This window comes from Zingiber officinale, chromosome 4B (assembly GCF_018446385.1).
Source record: "Zingiber officinale cultivar Zhangliang chromosome 4B, Zo_v1.1, whole genome shotgun sequence".
Classification (NCBI taxonomy): Eukaryota; Viridiplantae; Streptophyta; class Magnoliopsida; order Zingiberales; family Zingiberaceae; genus Zingiber; species Zingiber officinale.
The window spans coordinates 128486074-128503062 of NC_055993.1; the positions used below are offsets into that span (position 1 = coordinate 128486074).

At 38.1% G+C, this 16989-nt stretch overlaps 2 protein-coding genes across 2 annotated transcripts; both read left to right on the plus strand.

Annotated features, from left to right (window-relative positions):
- The first annotated feature begins 3407 nt into the window (after nucleotides 1–3407).
- On the plus strand, nucleotides 3408–5209 carry LOC121976647 (pathogenesis-related genes transcriptional activator PTI6-like). Its single transcript, XM_042528905.1, has 2 exons — nucleotides 3408–3699; nucleotides 3811–5209. The coding sequence occupies exon 2, from the start codon at nucleotides 3982–3984 to the stop codon at nucleotides 4837–4839; it is 858 nt and encodes a 285-aa protein (XP_042384839.1). The 5' UTR covers nucleotides 3408–3699; nucleotides 3811–3981; the 3' UTR covers nucleotides 4840–5209.
- An 8718-nt stretch (nucleotides 5210–13927) lies between these two features.
- LOC121976648 lies at nucleotides 13928–15898 on the plus strand. Its single transcript, XM_042528906.1, has 2 exons — nucleotides 13928–14960; nucleotides 15035–15898. The coding sequence occupies exons 1-2, from the start codon at nucleotides 13981–13983 to the stop codon at nucleotides 15663–15665; spliced, it is 1611 nt and encodes a 536-aa protein (XP_042384840.1). The 5' UTR covers nucleotides 13928–13980; the 3' UTR covers nucleotides 15666–15898.
- Nucleotides 15899–16989: the final 1091 nt, after the last annotated feature.

The following is a 16989-nucleotide window of genomic DNA, read 5'->3' on the forward strand; positions in this document are numbered from 1 at the left end:
CCACTAGAATAAATCAGGAAACACTTACAGCGGGTGACCTAGAAGCCCAACATCTTTTGGTTATGCGCCCCATTTGGGAAAAAAAAATCTATAAATGTATTGTAGTTGAGAATCAAACCATGCGTACTTGAGTGATAACTGGACACTCTTCCACTATACCATAACCTCGGAGCAACTAAAAACTTATAATTTAACCTCGAAGATGTAATAATAAGACTTCATTGACTCAATTTTTATTTATAAAATGACCTTGAATAGTTGTATATTAATTTTATCCTCCATATCTTCATGAGGTGCCTAGTTGACTACAATACATATACACACACAGAGCCCCAGGGCTTGGTTCAGTTGTTCACCATATAGTAGAATTATCAAATTAAACAAGAGTCGATTCCAACGAAATCAAGAGAAATACCTTCTCATTTGGTGACCTACTCAGTTTTCTTATTTACCTCTCTACAAATGACTATGAGGTTGACTGTGTGGAATAGGACTTCACGTATGACCTTTTGCCAAATGTATATGCATATAGGGGTAAGTAAAAAAACAATTAAATTGAATTAGCCTCTCAAATTTAAAAGTTTGATTCAGTTAATTAAAAAAAACTAATTTTTCTTTTTTTGATTCGATTTTAAATTACACAAATTGATTAAGTTGAAATATTATCGGCTGATATTTTTGAATCGGACATAACTCAACTCGTAAATCAATTTAATTCAACTACTCAATATTAGTAGATTGATAATGTCTTTAATCAAGAATAACATCATGAATCAATCGACTAATGAGAAAAATTTAATTAATTAGATAATTGATCAAGTTAACTAATTTTAAGTAGGTTATATTTGTTCAATTTCGATGATAATTAAATTTCAGTCAATTTGATTTGTTAAAAACAATGATTTAATCAATTTTGAACCTGTTATTCATTCCTAATATGATTTACTTTTGAAAAAATTGATGATTAAACGGATTCACTTTTGATAATAAATAATAAATGAAAAACAATTAAAAATAATTTTATGTTCTAACCGGTATGAAAAAGGAAGGGAACAATAAATAATTTTGTGTTCATTTTCCCTAGGCCTTTACTCTATTATTTTCTTATCTTATAATTATGGTATAGCAATAGAATATCTAAATTGTCATTTAAATATTTGTGGTTTAATATCCAACTATAGTATATTTGTAGATTTGTTTTTTCCAAATGAGACGCACAACCAATGGATTTTAGGTCATCCATCGCAGACACTTTTCGATTATTTGGTGATCAATGGAAAATTTTCATAGAATTAGATCGGTCACCTAAGACTAGTTGGGTTTATAATTTTTTTTTACTTTATTATTTTCTTTTGAAGAAAAAGGAATAATAGTAATCTAGATTCTTTAGATCGGTTAAAACTAGCAATACGAACAATTTCGTTGCCATTTAGTCTGATGCAAAAACAATACTAACTTGTCAGATGAACTAACAATCCAATAAGGATTATGGCTAAGAGAATCAAGTTTACCATCATTAATATCCAAATAAATTTCGGAACATTGATTATTCCTGGATAATGACCATGAAATGCATTGTGCTCACTTTCAATTTTGGCCGATGACCTAGTATCGGTCGTCACTCACTTTTGTCATCCAAGTTGCTCACATCTGTAATAATGTCTTCCAGGATTCTTGGTTGATCTAAAAACACACATAAATATTTTTCGTCCGCAGTACCTACATGTTATATGTTCAAATCTTGTATTGTTGATACTACTATAACTTGAGGATGCCATGAAATTACAACCTAATAATTAAATTTTTTTACTTAGAATAAAAATAAATAAATTTATAACATTCATATATTAAACAAACAAACTACAACATTAAGAGAGATTGTATGCTAAATCAATTGAGAATTATAAACTTTTTATCACTAAAATGACATATATCGGCTTAATAATTAAGAGATTGAACATACAACTTCGCAGTTAGGAGTGTTAAATTGGAATTACTATTTTGCAACAATATTCCAACTCCTCTAAGGAATAGATCATTTAGTCCAACTATTTGATCCATGAAACATACATGATGTTAAAACGAAGCAAAAAATCATTTAGTCTAACTATTTGATATTAGTTGTTTCTATGGATTTTGTTCCTCCATCCAACTACATTATCAGTCGGAAAATTAAGTTAATCAGAGTTCTCTTGAACTTACTCTATATAACAAACTTCAACTGATTCAATCCAGTGTTAGAACATAGCAACAGACCATGTTTATTCCAAATTGTTTCAAATTGTTCTCTTGACCATGTTTGTTCCATAACATTAACTTAATCAGTAACTTTAAGTTGTTAGAACATAACAACATATCATGGTTGATTGGAATCAGAAACAAAATTCAACAAAAATATAAAAACTCTTCAAAAATTTTTACCGTACTCGCTATCAAACTCCTTGTTGATGTACCCTGCGATGTCCTTCGCGGACGCCTGATTTCACACACCACTCCACAACACTGACGACGAGATTAGTGTCGGAACAAATAGAGAGCCTCGATTCTCTGGGAGGGGGAGGGAAGAAGAAGGAGGAGGCGCAGCTGAGTTAGCGCGAGGGAAGAAGAAGGGGAGTTAGGGCAGGGCACGGTAGGGTGGGTCGCGAAAAAACGGAGGCGGCATAGAGTTGGGGCACGGGTCAGGGTCGCGAATGAGGAAGAGTTAGGGCACGGGTTGGGGTCGCGATTGAAGAAGAGCGAGGGCATATGCCTCGTCTGTGTTTTTTTGTCCTACGTGGACTTGGCCACGAATGATGCCAGCTCAGTCGCGCAGCAAATTCAAGGAGCAAGTTCACGATGAGCACTCTTATTTTATATCCAAATTAGTATTACATCCAAATTTTAGAGATATAGTGATTTTTACGAGACATTATAGTTGGAGCATATAACATATTCTTGGAAATAATTTAGTATTATTATAATAATTAATGGGATTTATTTATTAATATTTATCTTAATTTAACGATAATTTAATATATATATATTTTAGGACCGACCTAATCGAATTAGTCGTGGATGGGGTTAGGCAAAAGAATGAATATAATAAAGTATATAGGAATAATGAATTTAAAATCAACCAGGTCCTCAAAGGTCAAACTTCAATAAATTTTATCTGTCTTTATATTTTACAAATAGACCCTCAAATCTTCATCAATTATGAAATGATTTACAAGTTTAGGATGTAATTGAGAAATGTTAAACATTGGAGGGCAAATAGAAATTGTGCGTTTCTCAGTATCATACTCATAGGAGAAGTTCATTCCCGGATCAAACATCGAGATTCGGGAGAGGATTCTTCAGCAGACACCGTCCGTCGGATCCTCATCACTTTCCGTTTCCGCTCATTATTAATGCGCCCAGCTTCATCATCCACTTCCTCTTTCCCCTCTTCCTCCTCTTCGCTTTGGGGTTTTAGCGGGCGACCAGATCGAGAAAGCGAAGGGAGGTCGAGGAGGAGGCCGGCGGCGATCGATCTACCGAGCGACGGATCGAGGTCTGGATTCGGATTTTTTTTATATATATGTCGTCTGGTGCCCTCGATCTATTTTTGCTCGTCGCCGGAAAATTTCCAAATTTGAATCGGAAGCGCCTCGCTCACTCTCTTCTCATTCGAACAACGACGGAGGGATCGAAGAAGACGGATTCGATGCGACATACTAGGTACGTATCCATCTTACTTCCCTGTTTAGTTATTTTTGAGCTTTGTATTAGAACGATTTTGAAGGAAAGGATTGAAGATTTTTACCTTTTGGGGGGTTTCCGTGGTTGCAGAGTTGGTTTTGGAGTGAAGTATTTTGGATTTAAGCATATAGATCTCTGTTGTTCTTCAGAGGAGCACTGATTTGACGAAGAAATAACGAGAAAAGAAAACAAACCCCCACAGTTTTGCTTGCATTTTTTCCCTTTTTTGTTTTTTGGAGCTCAGTTTTGGGATCGAGACAGATGACTGTGCTTCAGTACTACCCGCTCGGGAAGAACCGAGAGAAGATCACTAAGAAGGGAGTCAAGAAGCAGCAAGTCGATCGATTGGATTCGAGTTCGCATCTCGAGTCGAAACTGCACGCGAGAACAATCCGCATCGTGTTTGATGACGCCGATGCTACCGAATCGAGCGAGGGCGAAGGCGTGAGCTACTCCTGGCGCAAGAAGAGGGCGACTCACGAGTTCACGGTGCCTTCACCGTCCCTCTCCGCCGTTTCTCCAGCGTTACCACGAGAGAGGATCGGGAGGAATCGCAGAGCCCCCAAAACCCTGAGCAGGCACAAGGACAAAGCACACAGCTCCGCGACCTCGTCGTTGGCCACCAGGTTTAGGGGGGTGAGGCAGCGGCCGTGGGGGAAGTGGGCTGCGGAGATCCGCGACCCCATCCGCGGCGCCAGGGTCTGGCTCGGCACCTACGACACCGCCGAGGCCGCCGCCGCGGCCTACGCGGCAGCAGCCCGCCGCTTCAAAGCTGAAAAATCGAAGAACCAACTCGCCGCAGCTTCTTCCGCCACCATCTCCTCATCCTCCGCCTCGATGACGCCCTCCGACGCAGCCAAGGTGCCGCCATCCCCCTCCTCCATTCTCGACCTCAACCAGTCAACCGCCGCCGCCGCTGCGGTGGAGCAGTCCATTGCAGACTTCTTTCTGGAGCACGAGCTGCTTGTGCTTGAGGCAGACTCTGCCTTCGATCCAAACCTGTTCCTTATGGGCCATATCGACTCCGAGCTGTTGGAAGACGACGACTTCCCTAGTCTCCATACTCTCTCCCAATGGACGGACTTCGAATCAATTGGAGTTGAAAATTTTGCAGCATAGTTTCTGCTATTCGCCATTACTGCAACTCTACAGGTACTAATTATACCATCTGCTATATCACAAGACGATCAAAGAGAATAAACATGCTATCGAAATAAAGGGTTGGGTGAAGAGTTCTTGGGCCTTCTAAAATCTGAAAATTTGCAGTGTTTGTAAAGAGTTCTTGGGATTTTTCCCAAGAACTCGAGGCATTTCCTTTGTCGTTAGCGCTAGCACCTAACCATGTCGGCTGCTAGTCTATCTTTTGACGTGTTTTTGCGTAATATTTTGAATTCATTAGGCTGCTTTTATTGCCATGGAAACAATGTTATTGGTAAGAACAAGATCTTCGTTATTCAGTTTGTTGACAAGTGTCACTTTTTCTTTGTCACGTGGTTTCTCACTGGGTTGGTGGTGCGTTAGTTTCCGATAAAAAAAAATGTTTGTTATTTTTGTTATCATGCAGTATTTCAGATAAATTTGTTATTATTTATTATTGTTAGATCTTTGCTTTTCTAGATCTTCCAAATCTTGCATGGAAATTAGTTTTTGCTCAATATATTTAAAGCCAGGAAAGTATGAATTGATCTGGATTGGTTCAACTGGTATCTGCATAAAGTGCCGTTGATAATTGATATTGATTGTTTCAATAAGTCTTTGCGTCAATTTTAAAATAGTCTAAAATACTAAAATATCTGTGTCTGGCCCCTCTCTCGTACAAAGGCTGCACTGGAATAAATATTCCTCTTTTTATCCTCTTACGGAGTGTGGGGCCGTTCTGCGGAGGTTGTTAAAATCACGCCAATGTGACGACTTTACGTTTTGCTACTCAAGAGAGAATTGCACCATCCTTGAAAACAAAAATCAGTCGCTGGGACTCTCCAAGCGCCAAGAACATGGATCTTCAATAGAAATTAATTGATTTGAACTTACAGAATCCATAAAACAGAGAATGAAGTTGCTGGCAATGCTGATAAAATATGCAATTTGTAGCTCATGGAAGACTGGAAAAAAAAATTTGGACACTCATCAAAGTTTTTTTTTATTTGTTATTAAAATAATACCTCATCTTGGTTTTTTTAGAAATATTCTTTATGTTTAGTATTTATTATTATTATTATTATTATTTTTAAATGTATAAAAAGCCTTAAGTGGTTGTAATCTCAATCGGTAAAAATGGATACATTCATAAAATAGGAGCTAAGAACCAGGTATACTCCTCAATCGTTCCTTAATAGGTCACATCATAGTAACACGGATATAAGCCATCCGTATTTACTCTCTCTCAATGTATGCCCATAAAGCGATAAATAGATATTTGAATTTTGTAAAATATCCTATCAATATTAGAAGTAATTTCATCGAAAAGATACCGGCTGCGAGCTTCTCACAAAACATATATTATACTTGAGACGTCAAAGTGTCAGCCCTTTATTTTATGTTTACCATCCTTGTAGTGTTGACCAAGAACTTGGAAGAGTTCCTCTGCTGTATGAACATCATGTCTAAACTCTATTCATCGCTTCACCTTGTCCTATAGAGCACGAGTGATGGGGCACTCAAAGAACAAGTGTTCGTTCATCTCCTCATGCCCACAACAAAGCCCACAAGATTTGTCCAAAACATATGTCATTTTGTCAGTGGTATATAGATTCCCATGTGTTAATAGCTATATACAATAAATTGGTGCTATGGCAAGATCTCTAGTCTCCAAACCACCTGTACCCAAGTCACCACTGATCCTCTTGACTTGAATAATTCATAGGCATTTACAATCCCATTTTTCTTCGTCGCGAACACCCAATCAACTTCATGTTGGCCGCTCCTTGTACATGAAAGCCCTGTAAGATTTTATCACGTATGTCTACGAGTTGTTTAATAAGGGAAGAGTATGATGCCTTGACCTTCCATTGCCAAAGATCCATACCCTTGATATAGTGCTATACTCATCTTACCCATAGTGAATCAGTTTTGGATTGGATATCCCATAGTGTCTTGCTTAGTAATGCATTGTTCCATGCGTGGAAATCACGAAGTCCATAGCCACTATCTTGTTTAGGAAGGCAAATAGTGAGCTATGATATCAGAGGGTGCTTGGAGGACTACACAAACATTCAACATAGACTTTTGATCTTCTCAATAAGACCACCAAGGATGGGGTATGAGAAGAGCCAATAGAACAACACTCCTTGGAGAATTGATCTAATCAACTCCAAATGCCTTGTATAGATAGAGTATGTTTTGGTCAAGCCTTTATCTTCCTTATGATATTATCAATTAAGAGCCCATAATTTACAATTCACAACCTTTTCACCGGAAGTGGAATACCCAAATACCATAATAGAAACGTGCTTTCTTGGAACCTCATAATGTTGAGTAGTCAGACTCTTCATTCTATCATCAATGCATATCATATACACGTGGGATTTCAATGGATTAGTCCTAAAGCTCGCCTTATTCCCAAATTGTTCCAAACAGTCTGTCAACACCTTGGTAGAGGTTTCATCTGCTCGTACGAATAACATCAAGTCGTTGACATAAATAAGGTGGGTGATACCAATCTCTGTGCACATAGGGTGGAAGTGAAAAGAGGGTAGCAAGTGTTGGGGTTGCAATGTTGCAAACATAGTCCCATATTGGAAACACATGGGAAAGATCATGGGTTTATAAGAGAAAATAAACCACAAGAGGACCACAAGAGCTATGGTCTGATTGAACCATGTGAGTACAATATTGACCTCGAACAAAAAAAGTGGGGGCTCCTATGTTCGGATCAAGAGGACCAGACACAGGCAGGAAGTCCTAGTAGGTCGGGTGGACCGAGGGGCAGGAAGTCCTAGTTACGGCTAGGCAAGGAAGTCCTAGTAGGTCGGGTAGACCGAGGGGCAGGAAGACCTGGTGGGTCGAGGATCGGACGTGGGAAGCCCATGGTCCTTTGTTTGAGGGGGGATTGTTGGGGTTGCAATGTTGCAAACATAGTCCCATATTGGAAACACATGGGAAAGATCATGGGTTTATAAGAGAAAATATATCTCCATTGGCATGAGGCCTTTTGGGTAGAGCCCAAGAGCAAAACCATGAGGGCTTAGGCCCAAAGTGGACAATATCATGTCATTGTGGAGATATCAAAATTCTTTTTCGATCCAACAGCAAGGTGTTAGGATGTATACTAAAAGCCTAGTTTTTGGTATAAATATTTACCTAGGAATAAGAATCACATTGGTCAAATGTCTACATTTATGATAAATGTAGTTGTTCAATTAATTTATATTGTAGATAACATGGTGTGTAGTGTCACACACAGAGGATCATGTTATCAGTACCTTATAAATTATAAACAGTAGCTCATGACCAAGATGGAAAGGAACAAACCATTGGAAGGTCGTAGTGTAATTAGGTATTAGTTTATCTTAACTATATAATTACACTAGTACACTTAGAGTGTATTGAGTAGGACCATTAGAGGTCATTTCTTTTATACTGACTTTATAAAGGAACAAAAACCTCAGTTATTATGGAAGTGTGTGCTCTTAATCCTAATATAATAACAAGCACATATATTTGATATTTATTTCTTTAATTTATCAATAGGTGAGATTTAGTTCGATAAACCAATAAGCCCGATAAGTTGGGAAATGATATCACTCATAGTGTGTGTTGTTGATTATAGAAGGAAACTGTGTCCTAGTAATCTAGGTTGAGAATGCCCCCAAGAGGAGCTCATAAGGATTGTCATGTTAAACCCTGCAGGTGAACTTAGTCCGACATGACGATAAGGTTGAGTGGTACTACTCTTGGACTAAGATATTAATTAAATGAGTTGTCAGTAACTCACTTAATTAGTGGACATTCGACATCTTAAACACAGGGAGACTAACACACTCATAATAAGAAGGAGCCCAAAATGTAATTTGGGATTGGTGCGATAGTTCAATAATAGTTCTCTAGTGGAATGAATTATTATTGATAAAATTAAGTTGTGTGTTCGGGGCGAACACGAGATGCTTAATTTTATCGGGAGACCAAAACCAATTCCTCCTCTCGGTCCCTATTGTAGCATCTTGTATATAGAGATTTATACCTACCACATACCCACCTTCTTACCCATCCAATGGGGCCGACCAAGCTAGCTTGGAACCCAAGCTAGGGCCGGCCAAGACCAAGTGGATGAGCCAAGTTGGTGGCCGGCCAAAGCTTGGGTCCCAAGCTTAGGTGGCCGGCCACTAGAATATTAAAAAGGATTTTTATTAAAATTATTTCTTATGTGGATATCATGGTTTTAAAAGAGAGTTTAAAATTAAAAATTTTCTTTTATAGCTTTGTACAAAAGATTAAGAGAAGAGATTAATCTCTTTCCTTATTTGTAGATTAAAAGGATGGTTTTAATTTTTGGTAAAAAATTTTCTTATTTGTAAATCATCTACATGTTTAAAAGAGAGTTTAAAATTTGAAATCTTTCCTTATTTGTTGATTAAAAGGTGGGTTTTAAATTTTAAGAAAACTTTCCTTTTTAACCATGTTCATGATTTAAAAGAGAGTTTAAAAATTAAATATTTTCTTTTATAAGTTTCTATTAAGAAAAGATTTGATATCTTTCCTTATTTGTAAATTAAAAGAGATTTTAATTTTTAGAGATAACTTTCTTTTTATCCACATGTTTAAAAGAAAGATTTTAATTTATTAAATTTCCTTTTTATAAACCAATCATGAAGGTATAAAATTATTGGAGAAATTTTTATAAATTTTCGGAAACAAATTAGGAAGGTTTTAATTCTTGATTGAATTAAATTTCCTTTGCTTAGATTATTGTGGCCGGCCATGTTGATTAATAAAAGAGAAATTGATTTTATATCAATTAAATTTATTTTTCATGGCAAAGGAATTAAGGAAGTTTTTATTAAAATTTCCTTATTTGCCAAGACCAAGGATTATAAAAGAGGAGGTAGAGGTGCCTTCATGAGAAGAACTCTATTATATTTTTCTCCCTCTTTTTCTTCCTTGGTGTGGTCGGCCATCCTCTCCTCCTCTCTTCTCTTTGATGGCCGAACCTCATCCTTCTTGTGGAGATTCATATGGTGGCCGGATCAAGTTTAGAGAAGAAGAAGATGAAGGAGAGAAAGAAAACTTTGTTTCTAGCATCCCTTGGAGCATGGTGGTGGTGGCCGAACCTCTTCATCCTAGGAGAAGTTTTTGATGGCCGAAACTTGCAAGGAAGAAGAAGGTGCTTGGTGGTTCTCATCTCGGAAGGTCATTGTCCACACAACGTCCGAGGTTAGAAGAGGAATACGGTAGAAGACCTAGAGGTTTTTGCTTGAAAAAGGAAAGGTATACTAGTATTTAATTTCCGCATCATACTAGTTCTATCTTCATGTAAAAATACCAAATACAAGAGGCATGCGATTCTAGTATTTCGAATTTATTTTCGATGTTGTGTTCTTCTGTTTTTCTTTTCCTTGTGATTTGATTGTTCTTTTCGGTTGACCTAAAGTTATTTAAGGAAATTAAATATTAGCTTTCCTTAAAAGGCTTTGCCTAGACAGTGGTGGTTGTTCCCATATCTAAGAAGGTCATGTGCCTCGCCATGCAGTCCTGGAAGCCAATTCTGGAAATTAATATTTAATGAAATTAATAACCTAGGTGATTTGGATCGAACGTGTTAAGTTCCGCAGGAGATCCAAGTCTAAACCTAAAAGAACAAGTAAATTAAACTTTGGATCAAACGTGTTAAGTTCCGCAGGCGATCCAAATTTAATTTAAAAGAACACATTGTAGCTAGGAAAGGTTCAGACCTTTGTACAAAAATTTTTGTACAGTGGAACCATTAGGTTTTCCGAGTAGCAACCAACACAAGGAAGCATCATGTATTCTTCTTGATAGTACCTCAATGCATAAATCGAACAACATGGGTGATAGGGGGTCACCTTGCCTCAAGACACGTTGTCCATTAAAAAATCTATAGAGGCCACCATTCAGCAATATAGAATAAGAGACCGTCTTGAGACATTCTTTAATCTATCCTCAGTACTATTGAGGAAAATCAAAATCAACGACCGCCAAACTAAGAAATCCCAATCAATCATGTTAAAGGCATTCTTCAAATCCATCTTAATCATACACCTTGCTAAGATTATTTTACTGGCATACTTCCTTAGTAGTTCTTGGATTAGGTTGATGTCATCTCCTATAGAACGTCCTTGCACGAATGCTGCTTGTGTCGGGTCCAACAAGTATCCCAAAATCATAGCTAACCGGCTAACTAGTACCTTGTACAAAGCATTACAACACATGATAGGGCGATAATTTGCAACTCCTGATGCATGATCCACCTTTGGTACTAGAGAGATCATATATATAGTGGTTCCATTGTTTAGCAACGCTCCTGAGTGAAAGAACTTTTATATTGTGATAAAATACGGTCCAATTAAAATAATGCCTTATCACACCTCAATCCAATTTTATTTTTAAAAATATTGATGTGGTTAATATTTTATCTTTGATCAATATTATATTTATAATAATTATGAGTCATAGTTGTTATAACATAGATAGTTTATATTTGATCAATATTGGTATTAATATTATATTATATTATAGTAAAAAATAATAATTATGTTCATCCTAAATATCTTTTACAGTCTGAAAGGTAAATTACGAAGTTAGCTTACAATTTATTGTTAATTAACTAGGAATTTGAGGAGTTATAAATACTTATTATAATATAATTAATTCATCTCTGATCAATATTATATTGCAATAGTTATGACTCATAATTATTATATAATTATAGTTGTAACAATATAAGATCGTAGTTGTAATAGCTACGAGATTGTAATTGTTATAACTTAATTTGTAGTTGTAGCAAATATTGATATCGTAATTGCTATAAAAAGAGCAAAAATTAATATATTTTAAAAATAAAAATAGATTCAGATGAGATGCCATGTTATTTTAATAATAAATAAAGAAAGAAAGAACAAAAGGTGTCTTTTAAAAAAATTTTGCTCAATTTTCTTTTGTTCTGTGATGTTGTTAAGACTTAAGAGGGAGAGGGGATAGCCTGATTCAGTCAATTAGTTGACTGTGCTCGTGTTTGTTCAATTGATTGTGTCAAATATACACGTAATGAAAAAAATAATTATACAAATAAATAAAATGCTAATAAGAAGGTCAATTTCTCAATCCTCGTGATAAAAAGGCTTGATTAAGTCAATTAGTGGTTAGGGTTATAAAAAATAAGATGGTCGTAAATAACTTTGATACAAGTTGTTTACAAAAAAAACTTCTATGAACAATTAATAAATAAATGCATTTACATATTTATTAACTCGTTTAAAATTTAATACTAACTCAATAAAATTCAATTCTCTCTCGTGTTTTGATAGTAGGTCAAAAACCAAGAGGCCCCATCTAATCCAAATCAAAATATCAAGGTCCCTTTCTAATCGCACTTTAATATCAAAAGGGACATTGTGACACAAGCGAGTTACACCAAACAGAGTTTAAATCATGCTTATCAATACTAGGGGAGATGAGAGCACCGAGGAGAAGACTTGAGAGTTCTCTCTCAAGTCAATTTTTGGGGAGTAATAAAACCGGTCGATGACGAGAGATTAGGTTGGCTTTCTCGGTTGTCCAATTTCACAAGGAAAGATAACAATAACTTGTGACAAGGAAGGAGATTAGATGCGTTGTTTATGTGTATGAAGTTACTTGTATAACAATAACTCTCACGTATGATGACCTTTGCAACTTGTTCATTTTCCCCTTGCGATGAGCAACAACTACTTAACCGTGCTACTATGCATCTCTTTCTCGGTCTCCGTCTTGGTCTTCAGATTGCCACTAGCAATCGCTGTGATCGAGCCACTATGGCCCATTGACATTGATGTTAGTTGAAGTAGACCCTATCTCGGGTTGGGTCCGAACGGGCCCGTAATCGATTTAACGGATTGGGTATCCGTTGACCTGGTTTCGGTACAAATTAACCGTTCAACCGGTGGTTGTGTTTTTGTTTTTATTTTTATTTATTTTTAATTTCTATTGAATAATGAAATCACATATATACATATGAATTTGTTCCGTTGTGGATCTTCCGCTGCAAACTCATCTGGACATGACACAAGGTGTTTTCAATACATTGGAAACATCTTCCTCAATTTTTTTTTTTCTACAGTGTTAAGGCGCTTGCATCAAATCCAGATGTCTCCAATGCAATGTAAGCACCTTTCCCAATTAGATTTATGTTTTTAGGATTCAGAATTTGAGTTATAGTGTTTAAGTTAAAAAAAAATTAAAATTAAAAATATTTTAGGTGCTTATGGGTATATATTTAAAGTGCCTAATATTTTTTTAAAATTTTTTTGGGATTAGAGTTAAGTCAAATATATTTTACTTCTAGATTTATGGGGCGCCATAGTGTTTAAACTAAAAAATTATAAAATAAAAAAATAGGTATATATATATAGAATTTAAAATTTTAAAAAATATTAAAAAATAAAAAAATAAATTGAGACGTCAGATTTAGTCAGACACCTCAACATGATAAAAAAAAATAAAATAATGAAGGTGCCTTTAATGTATTGGAGGCCTCTTAAGGTGAGGTAGATGGTCCGTAATATATAATATATATATTAAAAGTTAATTTGTTGATAGTGAGACTGATTATAATATTTTTATAGATTAGTTAATTTTTTAATAATTAACTAATATTATTTTTATTATATTATTATTTTTAATAATTTAAAAAATACATATTCATTTACTAAATTATAATTATATATATAAATAATATAATATTTTTAAATTATGATGAATCGTATACCAATCGTGAATTGATGGCTCTAAATCGTAAACTAATGATTCGAAATCATAAATCGTTACGAACGGTTAAAATTAGATTGACCTATTAGGAACCATCGACCTGATGATTCTAAACCATCGATGGTTTCGAACGGTGATTTCGAACCGATCCGATTAACTTACAAATGAAGAGAATAATTAATTAATTAATTAATATCATAATCAGAATAGAACTAGGAATACTTACAAATAAATTTACCTTTTTTTTTTTTTTTTTTTTTTTTTAAAAGGCCTTTTGTATGTTCTTTCTTTCTTCTTCAAATCCCCGAATTTGATTCCATAGCCGCGGCAGCAAATCCCTCCATGGAATCGGTGGCGGCGGGTGCCTCCGTCGCCGGATACCATTCGGTCGAATCCTCTCCCCGCTCTCGCGCCGGCGACTCGTGGGACGATCCCGCCACCTCTGCGCGCTTCCGCGTCATGTGCAGCTACGGCGGTCAAATCCTCCCCCGCCTCGCCGACAAATCTCTCTGCTACATCGGCGGCGAGACTCGCATGGTCTCCATCGACCGCTACGCCTCCCTTGCCCACCTCTCCGCCAAGCTCTCCCGCGACCTCGTCGGCGGCGCAACCTTCGCTCTCAAGTACCAGCTCCCCAACGAGGACCTCGATTCGCTGATCTCCGTCTCGACTGATGAGGATCTCGAGAACATGATCGACGAGCTCGATCGCATCTCCGCCTCCCCGGCTTCTTCTTCCAGCGGAGGTGGCTCGACGCGCTCCGCCCGCCTTCGTGTGTTTCTTTTCCCGTCGAAGCCGGATTCGGCGCCCATCGGGCCGCCAATCGATGGATCCAAGTCGGAGACTTGGTTCGTCGACTCCCTCAACAACGCGACGGGCGGCCTGGGCGTGGATGACATCCCCCGACTCCTTGCCCTAGACGATGAGGATTCCTCCATCAACTCGCTCCGCCGCAGCGACGGCGACCGCGACGGCCGACAGCTGGAACCTGAGCGGCCCGTCCTCCCCCGTCCCGACTCCTTCGGCAAGATCAGACGCCATGGCCAGGAGAGCCAATCCGTCCCCAATTCACCAATGCTCGATAAGGCTTCTTCCTTCGGATCCACCTCCTCCGCTCCATCTCTCTCCAATCTCCCACCCATCCCCATTCCCACAATCGACCACATCGCCGATCGCCGTCTTGATCCTCTCCCGGTCGCCATTTCTTCATCTCTCATGAGGACCTCCGACGGCAACAACTCCGATCTCGGCGGATTCCGAAATCCAAAGCAGCCTCCAAACGCTACTCAAAGCAACACCATCACCTCTGATCCAGCATCAAGGTATGATTTTTTCCCCCTTCCAACTATTGAATTTTACCAAATCATTGTGAAATTATCTTGATCCCTTCGTTTAGATCCATCCACTCGATGCAAAACTCCGATCCAAAGATACCTTCTGACCAAGTAGTTTATGTAATACCTGCGATTCAACCGGAGCAACAATCTAATCTCCATCTCCATCAACAGCAGCTACAGTTCATACCGGCCAATCCCCATTATCTACACCAGCCAGCACCTGGTTCTGTTCTCCCCGTGCCTTCCTATTACCCGATCGCCGGTCATTCGCTGCAGCAAATGCCGCAAGCTCGCCCACTCAACCACCCAATTCCGGTGTTCTATGTGCCTGTCCATCATACCTCACCTTACAATTGGGCACCAGTTCAGCCCGACTTGAATGATCCAAGTTCTTCACCATCTTCGGCGACATTATCAGCTGCGCCTTCTTCATCGCAACCTCAATTGATCCATGTCGCAGCCAATCAAAGCCCCCATCCTTACGGAGGAGCAGGGTTTCATGTTATGCAGCATCCACACCTGTCTCAGCCCCCTGCAACAATGGCCAACTATCCTTATCAGCAGATGCACTACTCTCAGGCCACTTCCCAGCCGGTGTTGCTCCGGCAACATCAGGGGGTTGGTTCTGCGTCTCTAGTTCCCGAAGTAGCGGCTACTCCCGGAGATGGCAGCGCCTCCGGAGCACCATGATCACTGTCATTTGGCTTGTAGAGGATCTGGAGGAAGGTATGAACTTAAGAACTTTATTAGGCAGTCTCATTGCTTACTGGTACTTCATGGCCTTGTCATTAGTGCAAAACTGGCATGTTAATACACTGTATTATTAGAATAAACTTGTCAATACTTGGTGATTGTATTAATTTGCCAGTTCTTGATGAAAAATCTTGTTTACTTGTCTTGAGAGACAAGGGCTTTCCGGTCCATGTGAGTTGGAGCTTGAGCTTCGCGGTAGATGATGAATTCTGTTAAATAATATTCCACAATCTTAGAGATATTACGGAAATTACAATCAAAATCAGATATCTATCGAGATGATAATTTTAAACTGCTATCTTAGTTGGTTAAGTTGATCTGTTGAATTATCCAAGCGGTGTTCCCAAATAGGAAGATTGGTACTCAAGCGCTGAGTGCCGCAAGGTTCAAGTAATTCGGGTGCTTTCCTAGCCGTAGTGGGAAAGTTATTAACCGAATGCTCCCAAGTGGGAAGTCGTTAGCCGAATGCTTCCTAGTGTCATGAGGTCTAAGGGCGTAGCAAGTGCTAGCCCAGCAATTAGATACCTAATATCTTAAGCCCATAGATTTTGCAATCTTTTTCTTAGTTACAATCTCTGCAGCAAGTTTAGCCTAGGGCAGTTGATGATCCTACCCAACAACTAGATACCTGGTATCATAAATCGATAGATCTTGCAATCTTTTTCTCAGTCACAGATGCCGCCGTAAGTTTAGTCCAGGGTTATTCTTAGTTCAGATCCTCTGTCCCCGTTTTCCTCTGTCTCCGTGTCCCATTGTCGATTTGATGGATCAGATTAAATCTCAAGACATTATGACATCTTTAAAATATGTGCAGTATCTTCGTGATGTGCAAGACATCTTTGAGATTTAATCTGATCCGTCTGATTGATAATTGTACACGAGGACAGAAGAAAATGGAGACAGAAGATCTGAACTCGATTATTCTGGCTACCTCATGGACAAGGTCAAGGCATTCAGCTAGCGAACTCCTATCAAGTTTAGTCCAGGGTAGTTATACTTGATAGTCCAGGGTAGTTAAAGATCCTGACTTCGTCATTGACGAGGTCAAGGCATTAAGCTAGCGAACTCCTATCAAGGTCCAGCTCATTTCTTGCGACCTATCAAGCTCGTTTTATGCGAACTCCTATTGTTTCTAGAGTCCTTCACTCCTAACGAACAAATACAATTCAATGTGAATTAAAGCCCTTTAGAGGCAAGCAAGAAAAACATGTTTAAGTTGACTAAAGAAAAAGGATTTATTCAAATTTAAAAATAGATATTT

What these genes read in the sequence shown, in the direction of transcription:
- LOC121976647 (XM_042528905.1), top strand. Translation starts at nt 3,982, where the DNA reads ATGACTGTGCTTCAGTACTACCCGCTCGGGAAGAACCGAGAGAAGATC.
- LOC121976648 (XM_042528906.1), top strand. Translation starts at nt 13,981, where the DNA reads ATGGAATCGGTGGCGGCGGGTGCCTCCGTCGCCGGATACCATTCGGTC. An exon ending in ACCTCTGATCCAGCATCAAG is followed by an intron (nt 14,961 to 15,034) that starts GTATGATTTTTT and finishes CCCTTCGTTTAG; the next exon opens with ATCCATCCACTCGATGCAAA.